This window comes from Cyprinodon variegatus, unplaced genomic scaffold (assembly GCF_000732505.1).
Source record: "Cyprinodon variegatus isolate N-32 unplaced genomic scaffold, C_variegatus-1.0 Scaffold489, whole genome shotgun sequence".
Classification (NCBI taxonomy): domain Eukaryota; kingdom Metazoa; phylum Chordata; class Actinopteri; order Cyprinodontiformes; family Cyprinodontidae; genus Cyprinodon; species Cyprinodon variegatus.
Genome location: NW_015150942.1, coordinates 34,025 through 56,680, shown reverse-complemented (window position 1 = coordinate 56,680; position 22,656 = coordinate 34,025). Strand labels below are relative to the sequence as shown.

Below are 22,656 nucleotides of genomic sequence, written 5' to 3'. Positions count from 1 at the left end.
TGTAGGGGTGTGTTAATGGTGGAGTGCAATGTTAGTTTTCAGCTACACAGTGTAAAAAAACGTTTTAGATTAATCCATAACACCCCTAACATAATCAAAACGGTCTACCAGAAATCTGAATGTTTTTCCCATGCATGCATGGGTTCTACCCAGGTACTCCAAGTTCCTTTGATTGTTCAGAAACATGACTGTTACTGTAGGTTGACTGGTGACTCTAAATTTCCCTTAGGTTAAAGTGTGTGTGTGTGTATGGTTTGACTGCTGACCTGTCACCGCTGTACAGGTAAATTCCTAGTTATATTTAAGCCCTGTTGTATTCCCTAGTTGCTGGGGCTGCTCGTGCTGCCTTGCAGCAAGAAGGTTCCGGATTCGATTCCCAGCCCAGGGTCTTTCTGCATGGAGTTTGCATATTCTCCCTGAGCATGCGTGGGTTCTCTCTGGGTACACGGCTTCGGCTAATCCCTTTGTCCAAAACCATGACTCTTAGGTTAATTGGCTTCTATATTCTGTGTGTGAATGATTGTTTGTCCTTTTTGTCTCTGTGTTCCCTGTGATGGATTGGTGAGCTGTCCAGGTTGTACCCCGCCTCTTGCCCGTAGACAGCTGGAGATATGCACCAGCACCTCTCTCGACCCTACTTGGGATAAGCGTGTCAGAAAATGGATGGATGACTGGTTAGTCTCTGTTTCCCCAGTGCTTCTCTTCTTTCACCCTAGCTCCCTTCTAGCTACTTCTGCCCACACCTGCTCCCAGTTAGTTGATTACTCCATTCAATGTTCTGTTTGGAATATATACTCCTCTGCAGTTACTCATTGCTGGATTCTCTTCATTCCCTCCTGAATCCCTGTTTTCCAGTTCCTGTGATCCCTGGTTAATTGTGTCTAGATTTTTGATTCTGTTGCCACCACTCAAATTACTAAATCTGCAAGAAATCACCTTAGCCTCCGTCTCTGCATTTGTGTCCTCTACAAACCTCTAATTGTCACTAATGGATATATTGCAGACCAAAAGGCTGGGTCAGGTTTTTATAGTAGTCATGTTCATGTATTTGGGATGGCCTTCAAGAGGAGCAGAGAAACAGGCCTGTCTATCTGTTTAAAGAAAAAAAACAAACACAAACATATATGAAGTATAAATAAATGTAGTATATATATTTTTTTATTATAATAAATGTTAATCTCTCTACATTTCTACTGGTTTAATTTATTAGTTTAAGATTACATTTGTTAAGTGAAACAACCTCACCCAGTCTTTCCTCTTCAGCAAAACATTAAATTCAATTAATCTTTATTTCAATAAAACATGTCCCCTCAACGCACTTTACAAAGTCAATTCCATACCATCATACATACTGACTGATTGAAAATCTAAGGAAACTTAACAAATGTGTTGCTTGCAGTATCCATTGGATATAAGAGCATCTAACAACAGTCAGCGGTTGCTTGCAGTCTGTTTTTTTTACTTTGCAGCAATTCCTCATATTAAGCATCCATACCAACAGCAGAGAAACCAAGCTACACATTTTTTTTTAAATTATATGAGTAACAGGTTTATATTGCTTTGAGTGAACAGATACATCACAGATAAGAACTTAAAAAAAATGAAAAACCGAAGAGAGTAGCGAACTAAGATTGAAGTTCTACAGAGCAATTAGTTTAATGATGTCATGCTTGTGTAATTGTAATCTTTCTCTCTCTCTAGATGACTTAGAAGGTTTGATATTTTTGTGATTAAGAGACACAGCATAATTAGTAAAGTAAAAAAAATATATTTTCTTATAATTGTAAGATATGTTATCAAAATTATACCAAAAAATTCATATGTTAAATATATTTTATACTATATGTATGTTTGTAGAAAAGGAGGGAAAAGAAATAAAATCTATAGATGATGTTCAAGAGCTATGAGTTTTTTAAAATCATATTTAGAAATCATTCTTACTGCAGCTTTCTTTCTATTTTGTCTGGGAACAGCTTTAAATTACAAGAGTTGTGTTTTTCCAAATAGAAAATTATGATAATTGAAATGATGTGTACTGGGGGAGCGGGGTAGTGTTAATGTTCAGAGGTATGAATAGTCATCCAAGACATTGAACATCTCATTTAGCTCTCAATTTTTTGAACACTGTCAGCTCTTTGCAACAGACAGGTCCAAGTTGAAAAAAATCACCTCATATAATCAGAATTGCAACAATGAACAATTTTGCCATATTTCAAATATGATCCTGGGGATATTACGTGCTGAAAAATCAGATTAAACCCATTTTAATTCAAATCCACAATTCAAATTTATATGCTGTGACTTAACTTGCCAGACAAACATTACTACTGCTTCAGGTCAAACAGTGAACATACTCCTGTCTCTCTTAGATAGATTGTTACACAGCAGTTGATGCTAACAGCTGCCTAAGTGTGTTTATGTGTAGGAGGTTTGAAACGCAGAGAAGGCAGCTGTCAACGGAGGGACTTCCTGCTTTACCTTATAAGGACGAATATCCCTCGAAACCATGACCCGTTTTAGGAGCAATCAGCTTCATCCTGATATAGACTAGTGGTAAAGCAGAGATTCTGCCAGAAAGTGCTTCTTTGAGATGAACAGACCAGTTGACAAAACACAGCTCTGGTTTCATCCAAGGCTAATGTGACATGGCACTTTCTGTTCTGTTCTAAATATTTAAAGCTCTACATTGATTTTACAAGTTAGAATTTAAATTTAAACCCTTAAATAAACAGTAACTGCTGCTTTAGAACTTATGGAAGTGATGGTTCACACACAGTCTCTGATGCCACTGCTGTAAAATCTAAATATAGAAGCTTCGCCGTAGCCCTGAGAACAATGACTGATTATAGGTATGACTGCATACAAACTGTGTGGAACATCCAGCATCAATAGAAGTTTATCTTGCCTGCTTTGCTTGGACAAATGCAGGGCGCCATCCTCAGTTATTGGGACCCCCTGGTAACCATATGTAAGGATGTTTTATTGCAGCATAAACTGACTTTAAACTAACCCTGCTGTTCTCGCTTTTATCTTCCTCTCTGCATGTGATGGCGAGACAGACACGGGTACTTAACAGGTCCCATTTGACCTGGTTTTATGTGTTTCTCATGTTCTTAATTCTTTATCTGTATCTGCCTGTACAGTGTCCTTGGGTGTTGTGATAAGGCGCTTTCAAATAAAATGTATTATTATTATTATTATTTATTTAACTAAATATAGTTGGGTTTTGTCAGGTAGGTATTTTCAGGCAACAATATCCAAATTCGCAAAGATCAACAAGCGTCTGTTTTTACCTCAATAGCATGACGTGATTCTCACAAAGAGTAGCCAATTAATATTCCACCAGTGATCTTTTTTGTGTTTATTTTCATATTTAAAGCAGGTTTTTGAATTGTCCTGACGGTATCTATGTGCAAGCACTTGCAAGTTTTTGTTACCATTTCAAGATTTACCAATAAAAAAAAAACACATAATGTTCTTTTCTCTTTTTAGTTTTGAGGGGGTCAAAAAAATCAATTACTAAGCGTGGTTTTACTTAGAGGAAATAGCAAATCAGAGATAACTAATATCAACTTTACTGACAATTTGATAAAAAAGGAAAACAAACATTTAAATGGGCTTTGGTTCCTTAATTTATGGGAAATTTTAACAAAGCATAGCTTTTGTGTTTTGGCTAAAACCAATATTTCCTTTGTTTTTGTTTTTTTGCCAGAGGTTATGCTAAGGTAATTCATTATTATTTTGATTTTTTTTAAACCTTTGTTTTGAAGATTCTACAGAATTATTTGATATAATAAGACACCTATCTGTGTTTCATGTATGAGCATATTTTTAATATTTAAAGATACCGTGATGTCAATCATGCTTGGCATAGTTTCAGTCTAGTAGGTTAGTGTTCGTTCACAGATTGCCGTGCATGTCTTCAAATGGAATACTTTCAGGACACTGGTAGATTAAGGGGGAGACAGGGGGGTGTTTACATTCCTGCTGCCCTCAACTTGGCCTGATAGGGATTTTGTAAGGGGGCATGGGCACTATGCAGGCGCTACAAGGTGACGAATAAGGATCCTGAGCTGTCATCTTTCTACCTTCAATGCGGGGTGACGTGCAGCCACTGGCACCGGCCACACTCCATTTCCCTAAAAGGAGACGCTGGAACCAATGAGAGCTGAGCATCATCAGCCGTCGCTCCCCACACATGTCATCCCGGCTCTCTGGAGGTCTGGAGTCCCCCTCCCCGTCTTAGAATGCTGCGTTTCAGCTGTCAGGCAGTAACCCCCCCCTCCCGCCACTGCCTCTCACTCAACACACACATACCGTGACATGACACAAGCAGACTGTCTCTGGCAGGTCCCCTTGGAATGCTCCTTAACTTTAATACTCTAAAATATCTTATATTACAACCAATCCCTGCAAACATCCACACCTCTAATTAAAGGTATTAATATGACTTCATTGATAAGGATCTGATCTGCAGCTCAACAAAAGTAAAAGTTTTATTATTCAGGAATGTAAAGCTGCATTCAAATACGCTAATCCTAAATCACAGGGAAGCATAGACTCATAGATCATCAAATTTGTGTTTTAATAGTCACTCTTAACAATAAGAGTCCCATATGCTGCTGTTTATATCTCTGTAAGGACTCTAAAACTGCCAAAGAAATATCCCACCAATCTGAAGGCATCCCTGACACAGGATTCACGTTACTCTGCCGTTTTGCTGAGCAACACTTAATTTGGACTTGCATGAAATCCTGAGCCCACCCACTAGCCCCCAGCCTCAGCATGCTGAATCATATTTAAGGAGCCCCTCACACCCTTCCCACTGTATCCCAGAGGAAACTCCTGTCTTGTGGTTACAGCTTGGTGAGTGCCAATGCACACTTGCTTGTTTTTGTTTTTGTGAAGATATTAAATTTATTGCTGTAAAAAGGATACGGTATATTTTTAAAAATCTAATTGTTGGGTTTGTTTATTTATGATATATAGTGGATGTTAGAAATATGATGCTGTTAAGATGTAGAAAGTAAGGACAATTTGGACACAATTATGAGTCAAACATTATAAAACTGACTAAAAGGCAAAGATAATCTTTGTACATTAATATATTTATGCATTTAGACAGAATTCCTGACACTCATTCATTTAAATCCATCTGACTGCTCTATAATATCATCAGGAGTTTGTAGTTTTGAAAGGAAATAAACTTATTATGTTTTAGAATAGGTGTATTTTAACCCCAGAATTACTGTGCTTTCTTACTTATTTAACAATAATTTAAACTATTTAAGGCTTATCATGTCAATATATACAGTAGTTTTATCCAACCTTAATGTCAATAAGATGAAACTGTACTCTTAAAAAAACATGATTTTGTAGACTGAACAGGCTGAACAAAGACATTCTTCACAAATAACATTAGAGTGGTTATAGACACGTATGATGTCTTAATTTTACATTTTAAAGTAACGTTAAGTCTCAGTTGCTCTGAATAAGTACTGATGTGAAACATTATTGAGCATCCAGAATCAGTGAGTCATCTGCAGCGTAGGATGTTTTGTGTCTTGGGAAAGTCTTAAATAAGTGCTGATGCTGGTACTTGGGATGCATCCCAGAAAGATCTGAGCACATGGTTTGGATCCAAACAGTAGTTTACTATGCAGCAACAGCTGAGAGGAGACCCAGGCCTCCTGCAACACTTGTTAAAAGACACACTGCATCAGCTGTTAACTGCTTCTGACTTAACAATGAAATACTGAGCAGGAGTGGAGGGGGTGGGAGGACGGTTGGTCCGGAGGCTTAAAATAGATATGAGTTTGTTTGAGGGGATTGGGGCAGCATCCAGTTCAGGCTTTTCAGACAGCTGAAAGACTTTAAGAGGAGATTAAGGCACTCAAGTGTGTCTGCATATCAAAAATAGTGTCACATTGTTTAAAAAAAAAATCAATGTACTACGCTTCCTGACAAAACAGGAACATCTATTTGAACATTTTATACTAATACATAGAATTTCTTTCAAAATATTTTGTTTTATAGGAGACCAAGAAAAAAGAGCAAACATGTGTGACGATGACGAGACCACCGCATTGGTGTGCGACAACGGCTCTGGCTTGGTCAAGGCAGGGTTTGCTGGGGATGACGCCCCCCGTGCTGTCTTTCCATCCATTGTTGGACGTCCCCGTCACCAGGTAAGCAAAACACCTTCTCAAGGTAGTGATTTTCTATCAGACTAATTACCTTAAGCAACTAACATTAATTTCTGTCCCTCACAGGGTGTGATGGTGGGTATGGGTCAGAAGGACAGCTACGTAGGAGATGAGGCACAAAGCAAGAGGGGTATCTTGACTCTGAAGTACCCTATTGAGCATGGCATTATTACCAACTGGGATGACATGGAGAAGGTGGGAAATGAAAATACAAACAAATCCACAGTGAATGTGTGGTTAAAAAATGAAGACAAATAATGATGTTTAATGTTTTCTAGATTTGGCATCACACCTTCTACAATGAGCTCCGTGTGGCCCCAGAGGAGCATCCCACTTTGCTGACTGAAGCCCCGCTCAACCCCAAAGCTAACAGAGAGAAGATGACGCAGATCATGTTTGAGACCTTCAACGTCCCCGCCATGTATGTGGCCATCCAGGCTGTCCTGTCTCTGTACGCCTCGGGACGTACCACCGGTGAGTCCCTTTCTACAGGAACTCTGCAACATTGCAATAAAAGTAGACCTCTCATTTCAGATGAATGACAAAAAGCTGTTTTTAACAGGTATTGTACTGGATTCTGGTGATGGTGTGACTCACAACGTACCAATCTATGAGGGCTATGCTCTGCCTCACGCCATCATGCGTCTGGATCTGGCTGGTCGGGACCTCACAGACTATCTGATGAAAATCCTGACTGAGCGTGGCTACTCATTTGTGACAACAGGTAAGATGAAAGTACCAACTTTAACCGTAAAATGAAATTGTGATGAATCAACTATGGATAGTTAACATTAAAAAAATTATTTTAAAAGTAAAAGAAACTTACTTCAAAGTTGTATTTTCTACAAAATTCACAACTTATATACTGCCAAAAGAGATTTATGTAGCGTAGCCTAAACTTTTAGACAAAAACATATTACATTTTAGATTTTGGGGAACCCCCTTTTTCTGGCTAGTTTAAAAGATTTTCCAAACATGGACAGATTACTACAAGGAAAACAAGTTTTAACTGAAAGCTAATGATTGCACCTAAAGTTAGCTTCTATAATAAGTACTTAAGCTTTGCATATTTGGTTATATTTTGTTTAATTTCATTTTCAACTCAAATTAAGAAGTTAAAAATAGTGAAAAAATAATCTTACAACTGAATTAAACCAATTGGGATCATTTAGTTTATCTGAATTTAAAATGATCAAGGTTTTAATGATGCTTTTTGACTAAATAGATATATTTCTATCTGTGTAGCTGAGCGTGAGATTGTGCGAGACATCAAGGAGAAGCTGTGCTACGTAGCACTGGACTTTGAGAATGAAATGGCCACAGCTGCCTCCTCCTCCTCCCTGGAAAAGAGCTACGAGCTTCCGGATGGGCAGGTCATCACCATCGGCAACGAGCGTTTCCGCTGCCCAGAGACCCTGTTCCAGCCTTCCTTCATCGGTAAGCCTTGAAAACAAAGAAACAAGCTGAAATATGAGCCCCTCTTTATACACTGCACACCAGAAAAATTAAGCCACCATGCTCAATTGTTAAAAAAAGGGTCATTTTAGTAAGAATATCTAAAGTTTGTTATAATTAAGATGTATTTTAGTTTTATTTTGTTTATTATTTATGGAGATGCATTTGCTGTAAACTGTTTAAAAGTTTTTATTTAATTAACCACACAAGCTAAACCCCTTTCTTTCTCTAAAATTTTTCAGGTATGGAGTCAGCAGGCATCCATGAGACAGCATACAACAGCATCATGAAGTGTGACATTGATATTCGTAAGGACCTTTATGCCAACAACGTGTTGTCTGGTGGTACCACAATGTACCCTGGTATAGCTGACCGTATGCAGAAAGAAATCACCGCTCTGGCCCCAAGCACCATGAAGATTAAGGTCAGCATGATTTTTCTTTTTTTTTTGTGGGTTTATCATCTGTTCTGATATACCTCTATGGTCACTCCCTTTTTTTTAAATCTCCTCCTCACTCCTTGCAGATCATTGCTCCTCCTGAGAGGAAATATTCCGTTTGGATCGGTGGCTCCATCCTGGCCTCTCTGTCCACCTTCCAGCAGATGTGGATCAGTAAGCAGGAGTACGATGAGGCCGGCCCCTCCATCGTCCACAGGAAGTGCTTCTAAACCGCCAAACCAAAAACAAACCATCAACCAAACTAGTTTACTTTCCATATTGTTATTTCTACTGTTTTGTGATGTATATACATGAACTGTTGTCATAATAAATAGTTTTTTAAATGCAATACAGAGACGGGAAGTTTTTGTCTTTGTAGAATTATTTTTTGGTAGCCTTTATTGTTTCATACAAGTGCAAGACAAGGCAAGGCAAGGCAAATTTATTTGTATAGCATAATTCAGTACAAAGAAAATGCAAAGTGCTTTCGATGATTAAGATATAGGAAAATAAAACAGAATCAAAGCAAATAGGAAAAAAAAAAATAAAATACAAAATGCAGAAACGAAAAGTGAATATTAAAAACAGTTTGACTAAAGAAAATAAAAAAGTTGAACTAATGATGTTTCAGTTGAACTGTTCTTGATACAAAAAAATGGTGCCTGATAGAATTAAAATGCTTAAAAACATTTTTGTAATAATAGTGACCACTCCACCAACTTTACTTGTTTGCTTTTAAAGAAAGGTATTTCAGCCACCAGCTCATTTCTTAAGTTAATGCTAACAAGATGTTCTTTCAATGTTAAAGTAGTTATTTGATTTTAAAAAGCAGCATTTTAAAATATATTCCATATTCAGATGTTTAAACATCAGTGATTGGATAAAAAAAAAATAATTCTTTTAGGTGAAGCCCCAATGCAAAAACACAAAAACGTACCAAAATAAATAAACCGATTGAAAAGTCAGAAACATCTTTGTCTATTCATACGTTCCAAACAAAGCATTTCATACCCTTTTAGTAACTATTATCAGTTTTAAATCAATCAATCTATAGATAGTTTTACAATGTTTCATATTTATTTGATGGTAAATTTTTCCCCCATCCCACTTGGAGCCAGAAGAATACAATGAAACCTGATCCTGATGATAGAAAATAAGTGAGTGACCAGTTAATGATACATCTGTTGGAAGCTACATGACTAAATCTCCCTACGAGAAACTATTATTAAAATATTTAATTATTCTGTTGCTGAAGCAGGTACTAATCAAACTTTCAAAGATGGCAAGCATTTCCTTATTGAAACTGAAATGGTTTTCTACAAAATTACCAAAATTGAAATATTATAAAAATGAGCAAACTTTTCACATGGCAGGAGATGGTCGTTTGGCCCTCTTCATCATAACATTTCATTTTAATTCCATCTTTAATGTCCCTCTGTGGTATAGCTGTATGAAAAGTCTGTATTTTTGATACAGGGTATCCATAGTAAGATCATAGAAAGTATGTTATGACTTCACACTGAAGGGAACAGCCAAACAAACTCACACCTACTGTAGTTCCTGCTTTGATAACTGAGTATTTAAAGTAGTTGATAGGAAATGTTCAAATACTAGAATACATTATGTCTACCAGTTAGTGGCAATGCATGGATAGTTGGGTTAGGGCTCAAAATATATTAATTCCTATAACAGCTGACTGGCTAAAACAGTAAAGGCAGTAGGTTAAAGAAAGTAGAAAAAGCAGGGATATAATTACTGTAAAAGAACTGTTGACCAATCAAGCCTTTAGAAAATCACATGAAAATGTTTTTAAATTAAATTTAGCATTCTACATTTTTGTGTATATTTAATATTTTCCACTGGGTGTGCTTAGTTTAATTGTTTTACACATAAGTCCCTCAAAGTTATGAATCATGTCTTTCTAATCACTGAATGTGAGTTATAGAAATAAATGACACAGTTTCACTCATTTTATTTGACAGCATTTTTTTTTATTGGACTGTAAAACTTTTAAAAGGTAAGATAAAGATTTATCTCCAGTTTAAGATGATAACTTATTTGAACAATTTTTTCCTTGTCACCTGAATACAGCAATCCTCTTCTTCTCCAGGTGATACTGATGAGCATTCTTAAGCGTCTTCATCTGAATTGTCTCAGCTGCTTCTACTTGACAAACTAGAAATTGCTTGTTTTATATCAGTTTTCTTGCGAAATGAAAATTTCAGAAAGTAATGTGATTCGATTTCATCTTCAAGTTCTTTATGGGATTTCTGTAAAGAAGTTTAAGAGAAATAAAGGGAGATGGATAAACAGTGGAGCAAAGGTGTTCGGGGTTCCTTTGGATAATCTGGCCAGACGATACATTCCAGAATATGGACTCGTACCTTGGTAAGAGGATGCAGACGGTACTATAAAGCTGGGTTAAATGGTTCAACCTGTCTGACTCCAAATTGTATGTCTTAGTTTCTTAGTGGATGCTTGCTCTCTTTTGTTGGACCGCGTTGGCACTGTGGGCCTGTTCAGGAAACCAGGCTCTCTTACTCGCATCAAGGTCCTCAGAGTAAGATGTATCCTCTATTCCTATCATATATGGTTGAAGGAGAAAACCAGGAACTATTGTACCTATTTACTATCTTGTACAGCAAAAATGCACAAAAAAATATTCTTTTTTTGCCTGGTTTAGGCTAAGCTGAATCGTGGGGAGGAGTCTCTGTCCACGGCTCTCCCCTATGATGTCGCCACCCTTGTGAAACAGTTTTGCAGGGAGCTTCCTGAGCCACTGTTTCCCCTTGAGCTGCATGATGCCCTGCTGAACGCCCAGACACTGCCTGACCCGAAGGAAAGGATGGCAGCTCTCCAGCTACTCTCCTGTCTGCTTCCAGCCAGAAACTTTTCCTGTCTGCTCTATCTGTTCGACTTCCTTCACAAAGTTGCTCAAAGGTATGGAACAATACAAACGATATGAAAAATTTGGATCCTAAAACAGATTATTGTTATGTTAATCTTGTTGTTCGTGCTTGGAAGTGAACTGAATGGGGAGGAAAACGTGAAACCTCACCACCATATATTGATTAAACTAGAAGCGCACTCATTGGAATGGAAAACTAAAGGTCCTTCTGTTGGAATTGCTTTTAAGGCATTTGCAAACTTCTTGATAGGAAAAATGTCAACAGTTCATGCATGAGTTTCTTGGGCAAACATATTGGTCCTCTTTCCACTTAAACCACATTTTTAGTCTTGGTTTATGAGGTCTTGTAAAACAATTCTGCATAAAGTAAAAAAAATCTAAGACAATAGGAAATTCTGTTTTGTCCTGTCTCCTTGTTCCCTTCTCAGATGCTCTGACAACTTGATGACCAGCTCTAATCTGGCCACAGTTTTCCTTCCCTGTCTCTTACCGCCTCCAAACAAGGCGGAAATGTCTGAAGGACGACTTGAACTTAGAGTTCTTGTCCTGCGTACTTTTGTGGAGCATCCTCATATATTTGGTAACAGAATAATTCACTTATGTAGGATTTCCTTAAGAGATGTCTCTCCTCACTTTGTTTTATACAATTTCCATTTAGGCGTGATTCCAAAACACGTTATAGATGGCATGGATTTTTTAATGAATATCCATCCTCTAAAGGATGCGTTCAAGAAGAAGGGAAATGGAAAGAGACACAGCTTAAAAGGTAAGATACTAGCAGTTATTGCTTGGACATTTAAATGTTACACAAATTAATTTAAATTTGCTTTTAATTTCTTATTATAAGCACCCATGAAGACTTCTTCCTGGAGTCAGAGTAAACCAAAGGTAAGGCCTGCAGCCTCTCTTCCGACTCAAAGCTCCACATCAGGAGATGGACCCAAGCTTAGAAGAAGCCTTGGCCTGATGTCCTTCCCCAATATTCAGCCGTTTAGGATTTGCATGCCTATTGCAGGTAAACATGGTTTTAGAGTTTTAATTTTGTTTTGCATATAAAGTATTGATCCGCAAGTGTTTTTAGATCCAGGTTTCAGACCTGCAGCTGCACTGGAAGGTTCCAAAAATGCGCACAAGATTTCTGTGCTCAGTGCGATGGATAGACTGCAATTCACAAACTGGAGGAGGCGTTCTTTACCATGATCTATGAAATGTTACTGTATGTTCCATGTCAATTTCTGAATACCGTTTTTATCACTATCTGTTGTTTTTTAAATAAATGTTGTAATGTATCACTATTGTTTTCCTATTCTTGACTCGGTCAACAAGGCTTGCATTCTTCCAAATCTAGTATTTTGCAAATATGAATTCTCTTAAAAATATAAAATAAAATAATAAAAATATTAATAATAATAATAATAATAATAATAATAATAATAATAATAAATAAATATATATATGATAACTTTATCATGTTACATCAACAAATGTCAGTGCATTTGATGCACTTGACCAAAAGCATAATACTAGAAAATAAACAACGATTATTCTATTTATTTTTGTTAAGTTAAGGAAACCTGAATTGTGGCATCCGGGCACCTCAAATCAACTCTTTTACTGCAGTCTTAAAGTAATGATATATCGGTTAAAAAAACAGTCAAAGGCAGTTTTTTGACTTTAAAGAACTCAGGCTTTCAGCACTTTTAATCTTCTGGGAGTTTGTTGCAGATAAGTGGAGCAAATGAACTTAAATCAGGTAGTGTGGGCTGCTGTGCTGAATCCAGACAGCGTTTCCTTCTAGACCTTATTACTTGACAGAAATGGATGATGCTGGCAAGTTGGAACCTTCTTAAAAAAATAATAATAATAAAAAAAACTTCAAATAAAGCAAAGCTTTCAATTATAAAAACCAAAACCCCTGGTGTGTATTTTTGCACTTCTCACAGACTGTAGGTGTGAACCCCTATTTAATCATCTTTTCTTGCCAGCAGTAGAACATATTTTAATTATATCCTACCATGACAAAATTTGAAAGGTTAAAATAGGTGCTGTGGGCCTATATAGGAAATTAAAGAAAAGGCTAATATAATTTAGTCACATTTTTTGCTCTTTTGCATCTGTTGCTCTTATTTAATTTATTTAATAACGTTAACACTAACAATAACTTGTCGATCTGACAAGTCAGCAAAAATCTGTAGTTGATCAAAACTGCACAACCAGCAGGGGAAAAGGAACTCTGGTTTCTTAGCTACTGCATCTAATCCGTAAAGCGTTTCTACACGTTGCATACTATCGGAAATGAGACCTCTTCTTTCAAAATAAAACACAATTTTGTACGTAACAACTTTAAAGGCTCAAAAGCCTAAATATGTCCTACTTTTCTTTTTTTTTTTCTTTTTTTTTATTCACGATTTTTTTTTTCTAAGTCGGACAAATGTTAGGATACAGTGCACCTTTTTTAAATCTAAAACAGGATTGTCTCTTGTTATAATTAATACTGGCATTGATTAAACGGGGGTGTTCAGGCCTTGATGCATATGTCATCGCATACAAATGCTTGTTTTAGAGCTGTAATATTTTCTTCCCGTGATCTAAAATTTAAGATGACGCAGCATATACAATTTTACTTTGAAAGAAAAACGGAGAACCCTCTTTTTATGATGACTTGCTTGATGGAGTAACCATTTCCCTCCATCTACGCATCCAAGGTAAGGAAAACCAGACATTTAAGTTGTTCAAGTTATTGCTGTTTTTAGTGCTTTCGTTTATTTTATAAGCTATATAAAACATATTAAAACCCTTTGACTGGACTATTTAATGTTTTCGGTTTTTTTCGGGGTTATTCCTGCTGTTCATAGAATGGCGCATCACGTTGGTCCATTTTAAAAACAATATCCAACACCATGGTGCTATATGGAAGGCTTGCTGTTGATCATCTCATTGATGTGATGAGGAAACAATCTGTTTGCTCCTGATTATGCGTCATCTGTCCAAAGATGTTAATGGAGCACTTCACCCCCAACAGATGGCAGAAATTGGATCCGCGGTGCGGCTCTTATTGCTCGGACTAAACCTGTTCCTGCAGCTCGGAGGAGCCGCAGCCCGCAGTCCGCGGACGGCGGTGAACCAGGTGTCAGAGGCTGAGATCCAGCGGCTGCTGCACGGCGTCATGGAGCAGCTGGGCATCGCTCGGCCCCGAGTGGAGTACCCCGCACATCAGGCCACAAACATCGTCGGGCCTCAGAGCATTCAGGGTAATCATTGACTGATTAGATTTTTTTAAAGCCTATATTTTCATTTGGAACAAATAAACAATTGTGTATATATATATATATATATATATATATATATATATATATATATATATATCTATATATATATATATAATTTGTTTATTAGCCAACAGGCTCTCCACAGGAAAAAAAAAAAATCAGCAGACACATTGTTTATATGACAAGACATTCTTTATCACAATTTTATCTGTGCTTTACCTGCCAGTTTTGATTAGTCTGTCATATTTATGTTGTCTTTTGACCCAGAAGTAGCATCATCACACTCAGATTGATTCCCAGTGTTTGGTAAATAAGCCTCAAGTTTGTGTAAAAAAAAAAAAAATAAAATAAAAAATCAAGCTCACGGGTGTAATACCAAGTGTTTCCACTAGGTGGTGCTCATGAAGGCCTGCAGCACCTGGGTCCTTATGGCAACATCCCCAACATTGTGGCAGAGCTGACAGGCGACAATGTTCCCAAAGACTTTAGTGACGACCACAGCTACCCGGACCCTCCAAACCCCTGTCCACTGGGAAAAACAGGTAGAAGACCCGTTTAATCTTCCTACCCGATGGCTCTTGAACCAGCAGAGGAAACATTTGCAAAGACAACAACATTTAAAATTGATCTAGAAACATAAAAGGGATTAAATTACATTGCAAAGAAAGTATTTCTTTCTATACTTTTATGGATACCTAAGACCCTGTTCCCAGCATTATCAACTTTAACTATGCTTTAAACATTTACCACATGATTTATTTGTGTTTTAAACATTTAAATAGAATAGAAAATCCATTTAATTTCCCACAATGGGAAAATTGTGGTGTTTAAAACAGCAAAGGTTATAGTAGAAGTGGCCACACAATGTGTACCTTAGAAAAGTGTATAAAAATAACACATAAGAAAACAGCATATTGTACTTTACAGTGTTTTACAATACAATAATCTGTATCTCAATAATAAAAAGTAACAACAGCTGTGGATATTTTTGCTTTAATGGATATGTGAAAAATAGCAACACCAGAGATGTGCAAAAAAAAAAAAAAAAAAATGAAATTACAGCAGCAAGTTATTTAACTGATTTATACCCAGAAACCAGGTTTTCTGCAGTGTGTTGGTATTAATGCAGATATGCCCCCTGCCTCAGACACTCTGGTGCACCTCTCCAAAATTGTAGGTTATTGCAGTCAGAGCTGCAGACAGGAGGTCTCTGATTGGTCAAATCTACATCCGCTCTACACTATGCCTATTTCCTGTTTGGTACCTTACCGGCTTGTTTTCTTTGTATGACCGCCATTGTGAAAAATGACTCGTTTAGATGGACCAGCTAGAAGAGCAATGTGTGATAGAACGCACCCTTTTTTCAGCGTTGATCCCCGCTCTTTTTCACCCTCATGTCCCTCCATTGTCGAACAAACTTGCCCCCACTTCTTCACTGCCTCGACCGAATCTAGATACACAGCTAGTTCGTCATTGTCCCTCTTGCGTATTGCCGTGGAATAATATAGCCTACACCACGCTTCAATTTTGGGCATAAATGTAAAATATCTGCAACAAGCTCACTGGGACACACCGCTGCGGGAGGATAACCAGCCCTTAAGACAAAGACTGTGCAAAACTCAGCATCAATACAACAACTTATTGAGGTTGTTGGGAACAGTGGTGGTTATAGAGTCTTACAGCTGCTGGGAGGAAGGATCTGCGATAACGCTCGCAGGTGCCTTTGGGTACAGCAGTCTGTCACTGAAGGAGCTCTCCAGTTCAGCAACAGATGTTAATTTAGTTTGGATCCATCTGTTTCCCACATCCTGCACTGAGCTTTTCCATTAAAGATGGCTGATGCCACAACAGAGTCATAGACGGTCTTAAGGAGCGCACCCTGCACTCCAAAAGACCTCAGTCTCCTCAGCAGGAAGGGTCTGCTCTGACTCTTCTTGTAAAAAGCCTCAGTGTCGTGAGTCCAGTCCAGTTTGTTATTCAGGTGAAGACCAAGGTTATAAGAGTCCACTGTCTCAGTAAGTAAACCTGAGATGCAGTTTCCACTCTTATTCATCCAAACCTTCTTCTAGAAGTTTCAGACCAGGACTCTTTGCATGCCAGTAAAATTTCTTCACACCAAACTTTATACACATGCAGCCATGGAAGTGATCAGGACATCCAAACTTATTCATTTGATGTCACCCAATACTGTCAGTATAGTGTAACTTTTTTAGCACTACTTTCTTAAAGTTACTAAATGATGGTAAGATTACTGGACCGTTATACAATTTATAAAAGCCCAATAAAGATATTGATCTATTTGATAAATCATAACATTTCAATTATTTGGTTTGATTAATTAATTCCAGACAGGCTAAAATTTGATACATGCCTCAAACACACTGCCTTTAATGTAAAACCATGGAAAAATTCTATTAAATCTGTAGCTATATTATCAATAAGAGAATTGGGAAGTTTCAAAAGTCCGTTTTATCCTTTGGGAAGATTTCCAGATGCCTGAAGTTGAAATCATTAATCTGACCAATAATTCTTCCATTCAGACCTGAAGACGCCATCGCTCTGACGACGACGTAAAAAGCTTTAAATCGAAGATAAATCTGGAGATATGTCCTGTTGTCTCGTGAAGAAAAAAAAGGTTTTGCTTTGATACCAAATGCAACATTGTGGGGAAAATGAAAGAAGAACCTTAAATACTTAAGAAAAACCATGGTCGCAACACGGGGTATGAGGGTGATTTGCCAGAGGGAATGGAGCAGTTCTAAAATAGATGGCATCAAGAAAAACATCTGGAAATACTGTATGGAAGAAAGATCTTAAGATCTAAGTTAGGAATTTTACAGGTAAAAACAAATGGCTCTTCTAAACAGAAAATGACCCAAAGCATATATCTAAGTTTGTTACAAGTGGCTTAAGGAAATAACTCCAAATCTGATTTGTTAAACCGCTTTTTTTTGTAGGGATAAAATAAGAACAATTAATAATTTATAGAATCTCTCTAGTGTTACCTGTTGTCCATCTGTTGTTCTCATTATTCAGTAAGCAGAACACTATTTTTGTCTTTATGTGCTCACAGCAGCAGATGGATGCTTGGAAAACGCTCCAGACACAGCTGAGTTCAGCAGGGAGTTCCAGAAACACCAGCATCTGTTTGACCCTGAGCATGACTATTCAGCTCGGGGGAAGTGGGTGAGTACAAATGTAGCAAATACTTCCAAAACACACAAAATAACGTATTTTCTGATCAGAAGTTGATTGGTTTTTATCAGATCAGATTTTTCTCTTTATTTATTTCTGTTTTATTTTTTTTCCTATTAACTTAAACTGGACAAAAAACAGGAAATGTGCTCTAGATTGAGATGTTATTTGTACAACATGGTGGTTTCTGTTTATTCTGCAAAGTAGAACTAGACACAGACCAATGCTTTTGCACATTAAGCAGACTATTTTATTTTTACATTTCGATTTCTGTTTTTAGTTTGATACCTTTTAGTTTAGAACTTTTTATGACCTGTTAAAAGTATTTTTATCTTGTTTTATTTTAGTTGGGAGCATGGGGCCATACTATTAACCAGAAATATGCAACTTTATTTTTTTTTGTTATTAATGATTATTTTGTCTTCTCACAGAACAAAGAGCTTCTATACCAGAAGCTGAAGGGAGGACCAAAGAGAAGAAAAAGGGTATAATATTTCTAACACTTTTTAAATTAAACACTTTTTCACTTTTAGGGAAATTTGTCTGAGGAAGGACACTAAAATGCTTTTCATTTATTTTCTCTAAGCACCAAATCACTTCTACACTCACCGGCCACTTTATTAGGTACACCTGTCCAACTGCTCGTTAACACTTAATTTCTAAGCAGCCAATCACATGGCGGCAACTCAGTGCATTTAGGCATGTAGACATGGTCAAGACAATCTCCTGCAGTTCAAACCGAGCATCAGTATGGGGAAGAAAGGTGATTTGAGTGACTTTGAACGTGGCATGATTGTTGGTGCCAGAAGGGCTGGTCTGAGTATTTCAGAAACTGCTGATCTACTGGGATTTTCACGCACAACCATCTCTAGGGTTTACAGAAAATGATCCGAAAAAGAAAAAATATCCAGTGAGCGGCAGTTCTGTGGGCGGAAATGCCTTGTTGATGTCAGAGGAGAATGGCCAGACTGGTTGGAGCTGATAGAAGGGCAACAGTGACTCAAATAACCACCCGTTACAACCAAGGTGGGCAGAAGAGCATCTCTGAACGCACAGTACGTCGGACTTTGAGGCAGATGGGCTACAGCAGCAGAAGACCACACCGGGTGCCACTCCTTTCAGCTAAGAACAGGAAACTGAGGCTACAATTTGCACAAGCTCATCGAAATTGGACAATAGAAGATTGGAAAAACGTTGCCTGGTCTGATGAGTCTCGATTTCTGCTGCGACATTCGGATGGTAGGGTCAGAATTTGGCGTCTACAACATGAAAGCATGAATCCATCCTGCCTTGTATCAACGGTTCAGGCTGGTGGTGGTGGTGTCATGGTGTGGGGAATATTTTCTTGGCACTCTTTGGGCCCCTTGGTACCAATTGAGCATTGTTGCAACGCCACTGCCTACCTGAGTATTGTTGCTGACCATGTCCATCCCTTTATGACCACAATGTACCCAACTTCTGATGGCTACTTTCAGCAGGATAATGCACCATGTCATAAAGCTGGAATTATCTCAGACTGGTTTCTTGAACATGACAATGAGTTCACTGTACTCAAATGGCCTCCACAGTCACCAGATCTCAATCCAATAGAGCATCTTTGGGATGTGGTGGAACGGGAGATTCGCATCATGGATGTGCAGCCGACAAATCTGCGGCAACTGTGTGATGCCATCTTGTCAATATGGACCAAACTCCCTGAGGAATGCTTCCAGCACCTTGTTGAATCTATGCCACGAAGAATTGAGGCAGTTCTGAAGGCAAAAGGGGGTCCAACCCGTTACTAGCATGGGGTACCTAATAAAGTGGCCGGTGAGTGTAGATTACTACCTAATTAAACCAATTTTAAAGTCAGAAGGTTACACTCAGCACTGCAATGAGGTTGTACATGAACTTTTCTTTTTCCAGGGTAAAATGATTTAAGATGTGCATAGCTCTGTACAAATATATGGTGCAAAAGCTGTAAGCACAGCCTTTGCTTTTAAAGATGTTTAAGCTTAGGCTCAAAACATAAGCTTAATGGTATCCTGCTGTTTTTATTCAAATTCCAGTTAAGTTTGGAGACATCGCTCTGTTTACAAATCTTTCTGGGTCCAGGTTTTCACTTTTTTCACCAAATCATGTAATTCTTACATGAAAGGAAGATTGTTTGAAAGTTTAACTGCAGACCAAAAACAAAAAAATAACTCCCTCCTGTTTGACATTGAAAGATGATGCATTAACAGTATCAATTCTATGATCTAGCTGCATCGAAACCAGGAAACCAAATGTCTCCTGGAGGAAAGTTAAAGGTTCTGACTGAACGACAGTGAGCTACTAATCGTTTAGCTACGGGACCACGATAATAAGGAGAACGTTTGTTTGCAAAATCAGTTTAGGGCTTTAAAACATGGGGGAACATCGTCAAACGTGGTGGTGGCATCAGTCTCTTGAAACCGCCTGTGGTACTGATGCATTTCACAAAGTAGATGGATTATTAAGACAAAGATTATCCCCGAATTCTTAAAATTCACACCCAAAATAACAGCTACAGTAGGTGGTTAAAACTTTGCTTCTTTGTGTTTCGATGGGAGAGTGATGCATCACAACTGATTCAACATATTCTCATTATGAGTGCGTATGAAATCGTACAAAAAGTTATGCACACTATTTCATACGTTCGTACGACACACTGGTGGAAAATGACGGAATTAGGCAACTTTTTACATGCCCAAAGGGTCCCCTCATTAATGGAGGAGCAGAAGGTCATTAAAACAAGAGAGCTAGTCTCTAAAACAGACATGGCTTGATGCTAACATGTTTATCTGTCAGAATTTTGAGAAAAAAGTCAGAATTCTGACTTTTTCCCATCTTAAACTGAAATAAAATTTAAAAATCAGTTAACTATTTTTTTTTCAGTGGCCCTAATCCTCTTCCGTAGGAAACAAAGTTTCATCAACCAGTTTATGAAGATGAGAATTATTTCAGAGAGGTGCTGATGCTAACAGAAAGGTTGTGAAAGAAAAGTCCCAAAAGACAAATATCTAATTATTACTTTGACTATAAATGTGGGTCTAGATACATAATGGATTATGTTGAATTAGAGACACAGATCTTTTATTTTCAATATAATTTTGCTGTTTTATAAACCAGTATGTCTGCCTCCACAGAGCGTCAACCCCTATTTACTGGGTCAGAGGCTGGACAATGTGGTCGCCAAGAAATCTGTTCCCAATTTCTCAGAGGAAGAAGAGAACCAAGCATCAACCACCACAGCTCCCAGTACACCCAAAATCTGATATATAGGAGTTCGAACTCAGAAAATATAAATATATATCTCTAATAAATGTTTAGACTTACTATCATTAGTTATTGGGATTTTGTGTTTGGTACAAATGCTGGAAGTGTTGATGTTGTATTTCATATACTTCAAAAATATAACCTTGCCATAATTTTTGATGCATTTAATTGGTCTTATTTTCATACAAAAGAATTATTAACAGATGTCTTGTTGAACATTTGTACTTATTTGGCAAATGCTTTGATAGAAATGCTGTGAAGAAAATATATTTAACCCTAAACAAGACATTAAGTTGATTTGGAGTTTTAAACAGAATTCTAAAAAGAAAAAGAGACTAAAACATCCAGATAACAGATAAATTATGATTAATGCCATCTGAAGTGGGTAGAGTCTAAAAACTGGTATTCTAATATCCTATAATTACAGATATGACCCCCAAAGTGCAGAATAAAATCATTTTTTTCTTCTTCTTTTCACAGATGTATAAAGATTTGATATATTTGGGGGTTAATTCAACTCCATCTTTGTTATATTTGGACAGAGATCAGTTTTAAATGCATTTAATGTTTTTGTTTTTTTGTCCCAACCTGAGTCACATGTTCTTCAAATGTAAAGTTATATTCTTAAGTCTGGCTTTGTTTTATTGAAATATGCTTATGAACATCTTCACCATGGCAACTACTTGCAGAATATTCTGCAGCTTGGAGTCTCTTCAGGGTGCAGTAACTTATCTTGTTCATTGCATCTTGTCAAAATGTTTGTGTTCCGTTTTTGTTCTGTAAAGTCAAATAAACGACTTATCTGCATTGACAAAGTCTGGAAACGTTTGTTGTTGTTTTTTTCTTTTTCTTCTACCTTCCCGTTTCCATACAGATAAAGTGAGGTTTGCGGTTGGGAGGGGCGGAGGGGTTCTTTCTAAAGCCACATCAGAGGCTCTTATGGGAGCACATCTTGCTGACTGTTTGACAGGACAAAGTTTTCTTTGGGGATTGAACACACAGCAGGTAAATGGAGTTACACTGACAGAATATTTCCTGGATTTTGGAATAACATTTTTAATTTGATGTACGGTACGTGCGTAAAAGTTGTGCGTAAAATGCTCTCCATCGGAGCCTGATTGTTGTTTCCTTTTCAGCTGCAATGATGCGTTCTTATTCATGGCTGATCTTCAAAGCAGTCCTGGCTCTGCTATTATCACCTCCGAGCAGTGCAGACACCGATACATTCCAAGGAGCCTTCCCGTATCCGAACAAATACGCACCAAATAAATCAGAGGGGTGTCTACAGTCACCCATCGGGGCGCTTTTCTCTCGCGGTGCCGCTTCCATAGCCTCAACGGATGAGATCCTGGAGTCCAGCCAGGAGGCGCTACACGTGACAGAGCGCAGATATCTGCGGCTGGACTGGTGCAAGACTCAGCCGCTGAAGCAGACAATCCAGGAGGAAGGTTGCCTGAGCCGCAGCATTATCAACCGCTTCTGTTACGGACAGTGCAACTCTTTCTACATCCCTCGGAATTCCCAGCATGATGGGATCAGCATCTTTCAGTCCTGCTCCGCTTGCAAACCAAAAACATTCAGCACCGTTACATACACCCTCTTCTGCCCGGGACAGACGCCCAGTACGCGAAAGAAGCGGATCCAACGCGTAAAACAGTGCCGCTGCGTTAATATTAAAACTGATTGAACCCCCGCTGGATTACACTTTGATTCAAGGAGAGAAAAATGAAAAAGAAAGGAAATTTCCATGTTAGAGTTGGGGCAACGGAGAAGGGAACTTTAATGAACATTTTATATTGGACTCCTTAAAATAGGACTAAGTAAATGTTTTCTTTGGTCATCTGCGGGGAAAAAATGCACCACATTGACTAAGATCTTGCTTATGGCTCCAAAGAGTCGGTTCCAGTT

The 22,656-nt window shown here is 37.9% G+C and overlaps 4 protein-coding genes across 6 annotated transcripts; all 4 read left to right on the top strand.

The window, feature by feature from the left end:
• Positions 1 to 4,786: 4,786 nt before the first annotated feature.
• On the top strand, positions 4,787 to 8,449 carry LOC107094549 (actin, alpha cardiac). The gene is made up of 8 exons (XM_015390234.1): positions 4,787 to 4,866; positions 6,037 to 6,188; positions 6,273 to 6,401; positions 6,485 to 6,680; positions 6,769 to 6,930; positions 7,452 to 7,643; positions 7,904 to 8,085; positions 8,187 to 8,449. Exons 2-8 carry the CDS (start codon positions 6,060 to 6,062, stop codon positions 8,328 to 8,330), a joined length of 1,134 nt encoding a protein of 377 aa, XP_015245720.1. The 5' UTR covers positions 4,787 to 4,866; positions 6,037 to 6,059; the 3' UTR covers positions 8,331 to 8,449.
• A 940-nt stretch (positions 8,450 to 9,389) lies between these two features.
• Positions 9,390 to 12,208, top strand: arhgap11b (Rho GTPase activating protein 11B). Its single transcript, XM_015390223.1, has 7 exons — positions 9,390 to 10,488; positions 10,564 to 10,660; positions 10,784 to 11,040; positions 11,437 to 11,588; positions 11,667 to 11,774; positions 11,856 to 12,023; positions 12,090 to 12,208. Exons 1-7 carry the CDS (start codon positions 10,313 to 10,315, stop codon positions 12,206 to 12,208), a joined length of 1,077 nt encoding a protein of 358 aa, XP_015245709.1. The 5' UTR covers positions 9,390 to 10,312.
• A 1,350-nt stretch (positions 12,209 to 13,558) lies between these two features.
• Positions 13,559 to 21,569, top strand: scg5 (secretogranin V). Of its 2 annotated transcripts, none has more exons than XM_015390214.1 (6): positions 13,559 to 13,713; positions 14,031 to 14,259; positions 14,670 to 14,819; positions 17,354 to 17,463; positions 17,904 to 17,957; positions 20,619 to 21,569. In XM_015390214.1, exons 2-6 carry the CDS (start codon positions 14,031 to 14,033, stop codon positions 20,745 to 20,747), a joined length of 672 nt encoding a protein of 223 aa, XP_015245700.1. In that variant the 5' UTR covers positions 13,559 to 13,713; the 3' UTR covers positions 20,748 to 21,569. The 2 variants fall into 2 exon arrangements, with proteins under 2 accessions (XP_015245700.1, XP_015245699.1); XM_015390213.1 differs by having other exon boundaries at positions 13,560 to 13,713; positions 17,351 to 17,463; positions 20,619 to 21,567.
• Positions 21,570 to 21,629: 60 nt separating this feature from the next.
• On the top strand, positions 21,630 to 22,644 carry LOC107094533 (gremlin-1-like). Of its 2 annotated transcripts, none has more exons than XM_015390216.1 (2): positions 21,630 to 21,753; positions 21,885 to 22,644. In XM_015390216.1, the coding sequence occupies exon 2, from the start codon at positions 21,890 to 21,892 to the stop codon at positions 22,433 to 22,435; it is 546 nt and encodes a 181-aa protein (XP_015245702.1). In that variant the 5' UTR covers positions 21,630 to 21,753; positions 21,885 to 21,889; the 3' UTR covers positions 22,436 to 22,644. The 2 variants fall into 2 exon arrangements, with proteins under 2 accessions (XP_015245702.1, XP_015245701.1); XM_015390215.1 differs by lacking the exon at positions 21,630 to 21,753 and adding an exon at positions 21,761 to 21,819.
• The last annotated feature ends 12 nt before the right edge of the window (positions 22,645 to 22,656 follow it).

Bases quoted from the DNA above. Each gene is read 5' to 3' on its own strand.
- scg5 (XM_015390213.1), top strand. From the start codon at position 14,031: ATGGCAGAAATTGGATCCGCGGTGCGGCTCTTATTGCTCGGACTAAAC. The intron at 17,464-17,903 runs GTGAGTACAAAT...GTCTTCTCACAG, and splicing joins ATTCAGCTCGGGGGAAGTGG to AACAAAGAGCTTCTATACCA. The intron at 17,958-20,618 runs GTATAATATTTC...CTGCCTCCACAG, and splicing joins GACCAAAGAGAAGAAAAAGG to AGCGTCAACCCCTATTTACT.
- arhgap11b (XM_015390223.1), top strand. From the start codon at position 10,313: ATGAAAATTTCAGAAAGTAATGTGATTCGATTTCATCTTCAAGTTCTT. The intron at 10,661-10,783 runs GTAAGATGTATC...TGCCTGGTTTAG, and splicing joins CTCGCATCAAGGTCCTCAGA to GCTAAGCTGAATCGTGGGGA. The intron at 11,589-11,666 runs GTAACAGAATAA...ATTTCCATTTAG, and splicing joins GGAGCATCCTCATATATTTG to GCGTGATTCCAAAACACGTT.
- LOC107094549 (XM_015390234.1), top strand. From the start codon at position 6,060: ATGTGTGACGATGACGAGACCACCGCATTGGTGTGCGACAACGGCTCT. The intron at 6,189-6,272 runs GTAAGCAAAACA...TGTCCCTCACAG, and splicing joins TTGGACGTCCCCGTCACCAG to GGTGTGATGGTGGGTATGGG. The intron at 8,086-8,186 runs GTCAGCATGATT...CACTCCTTGCAG, and splicing joins CAAGCACCATGAAGATTAAG to ATCATTGCTCCTCCTGAGAG.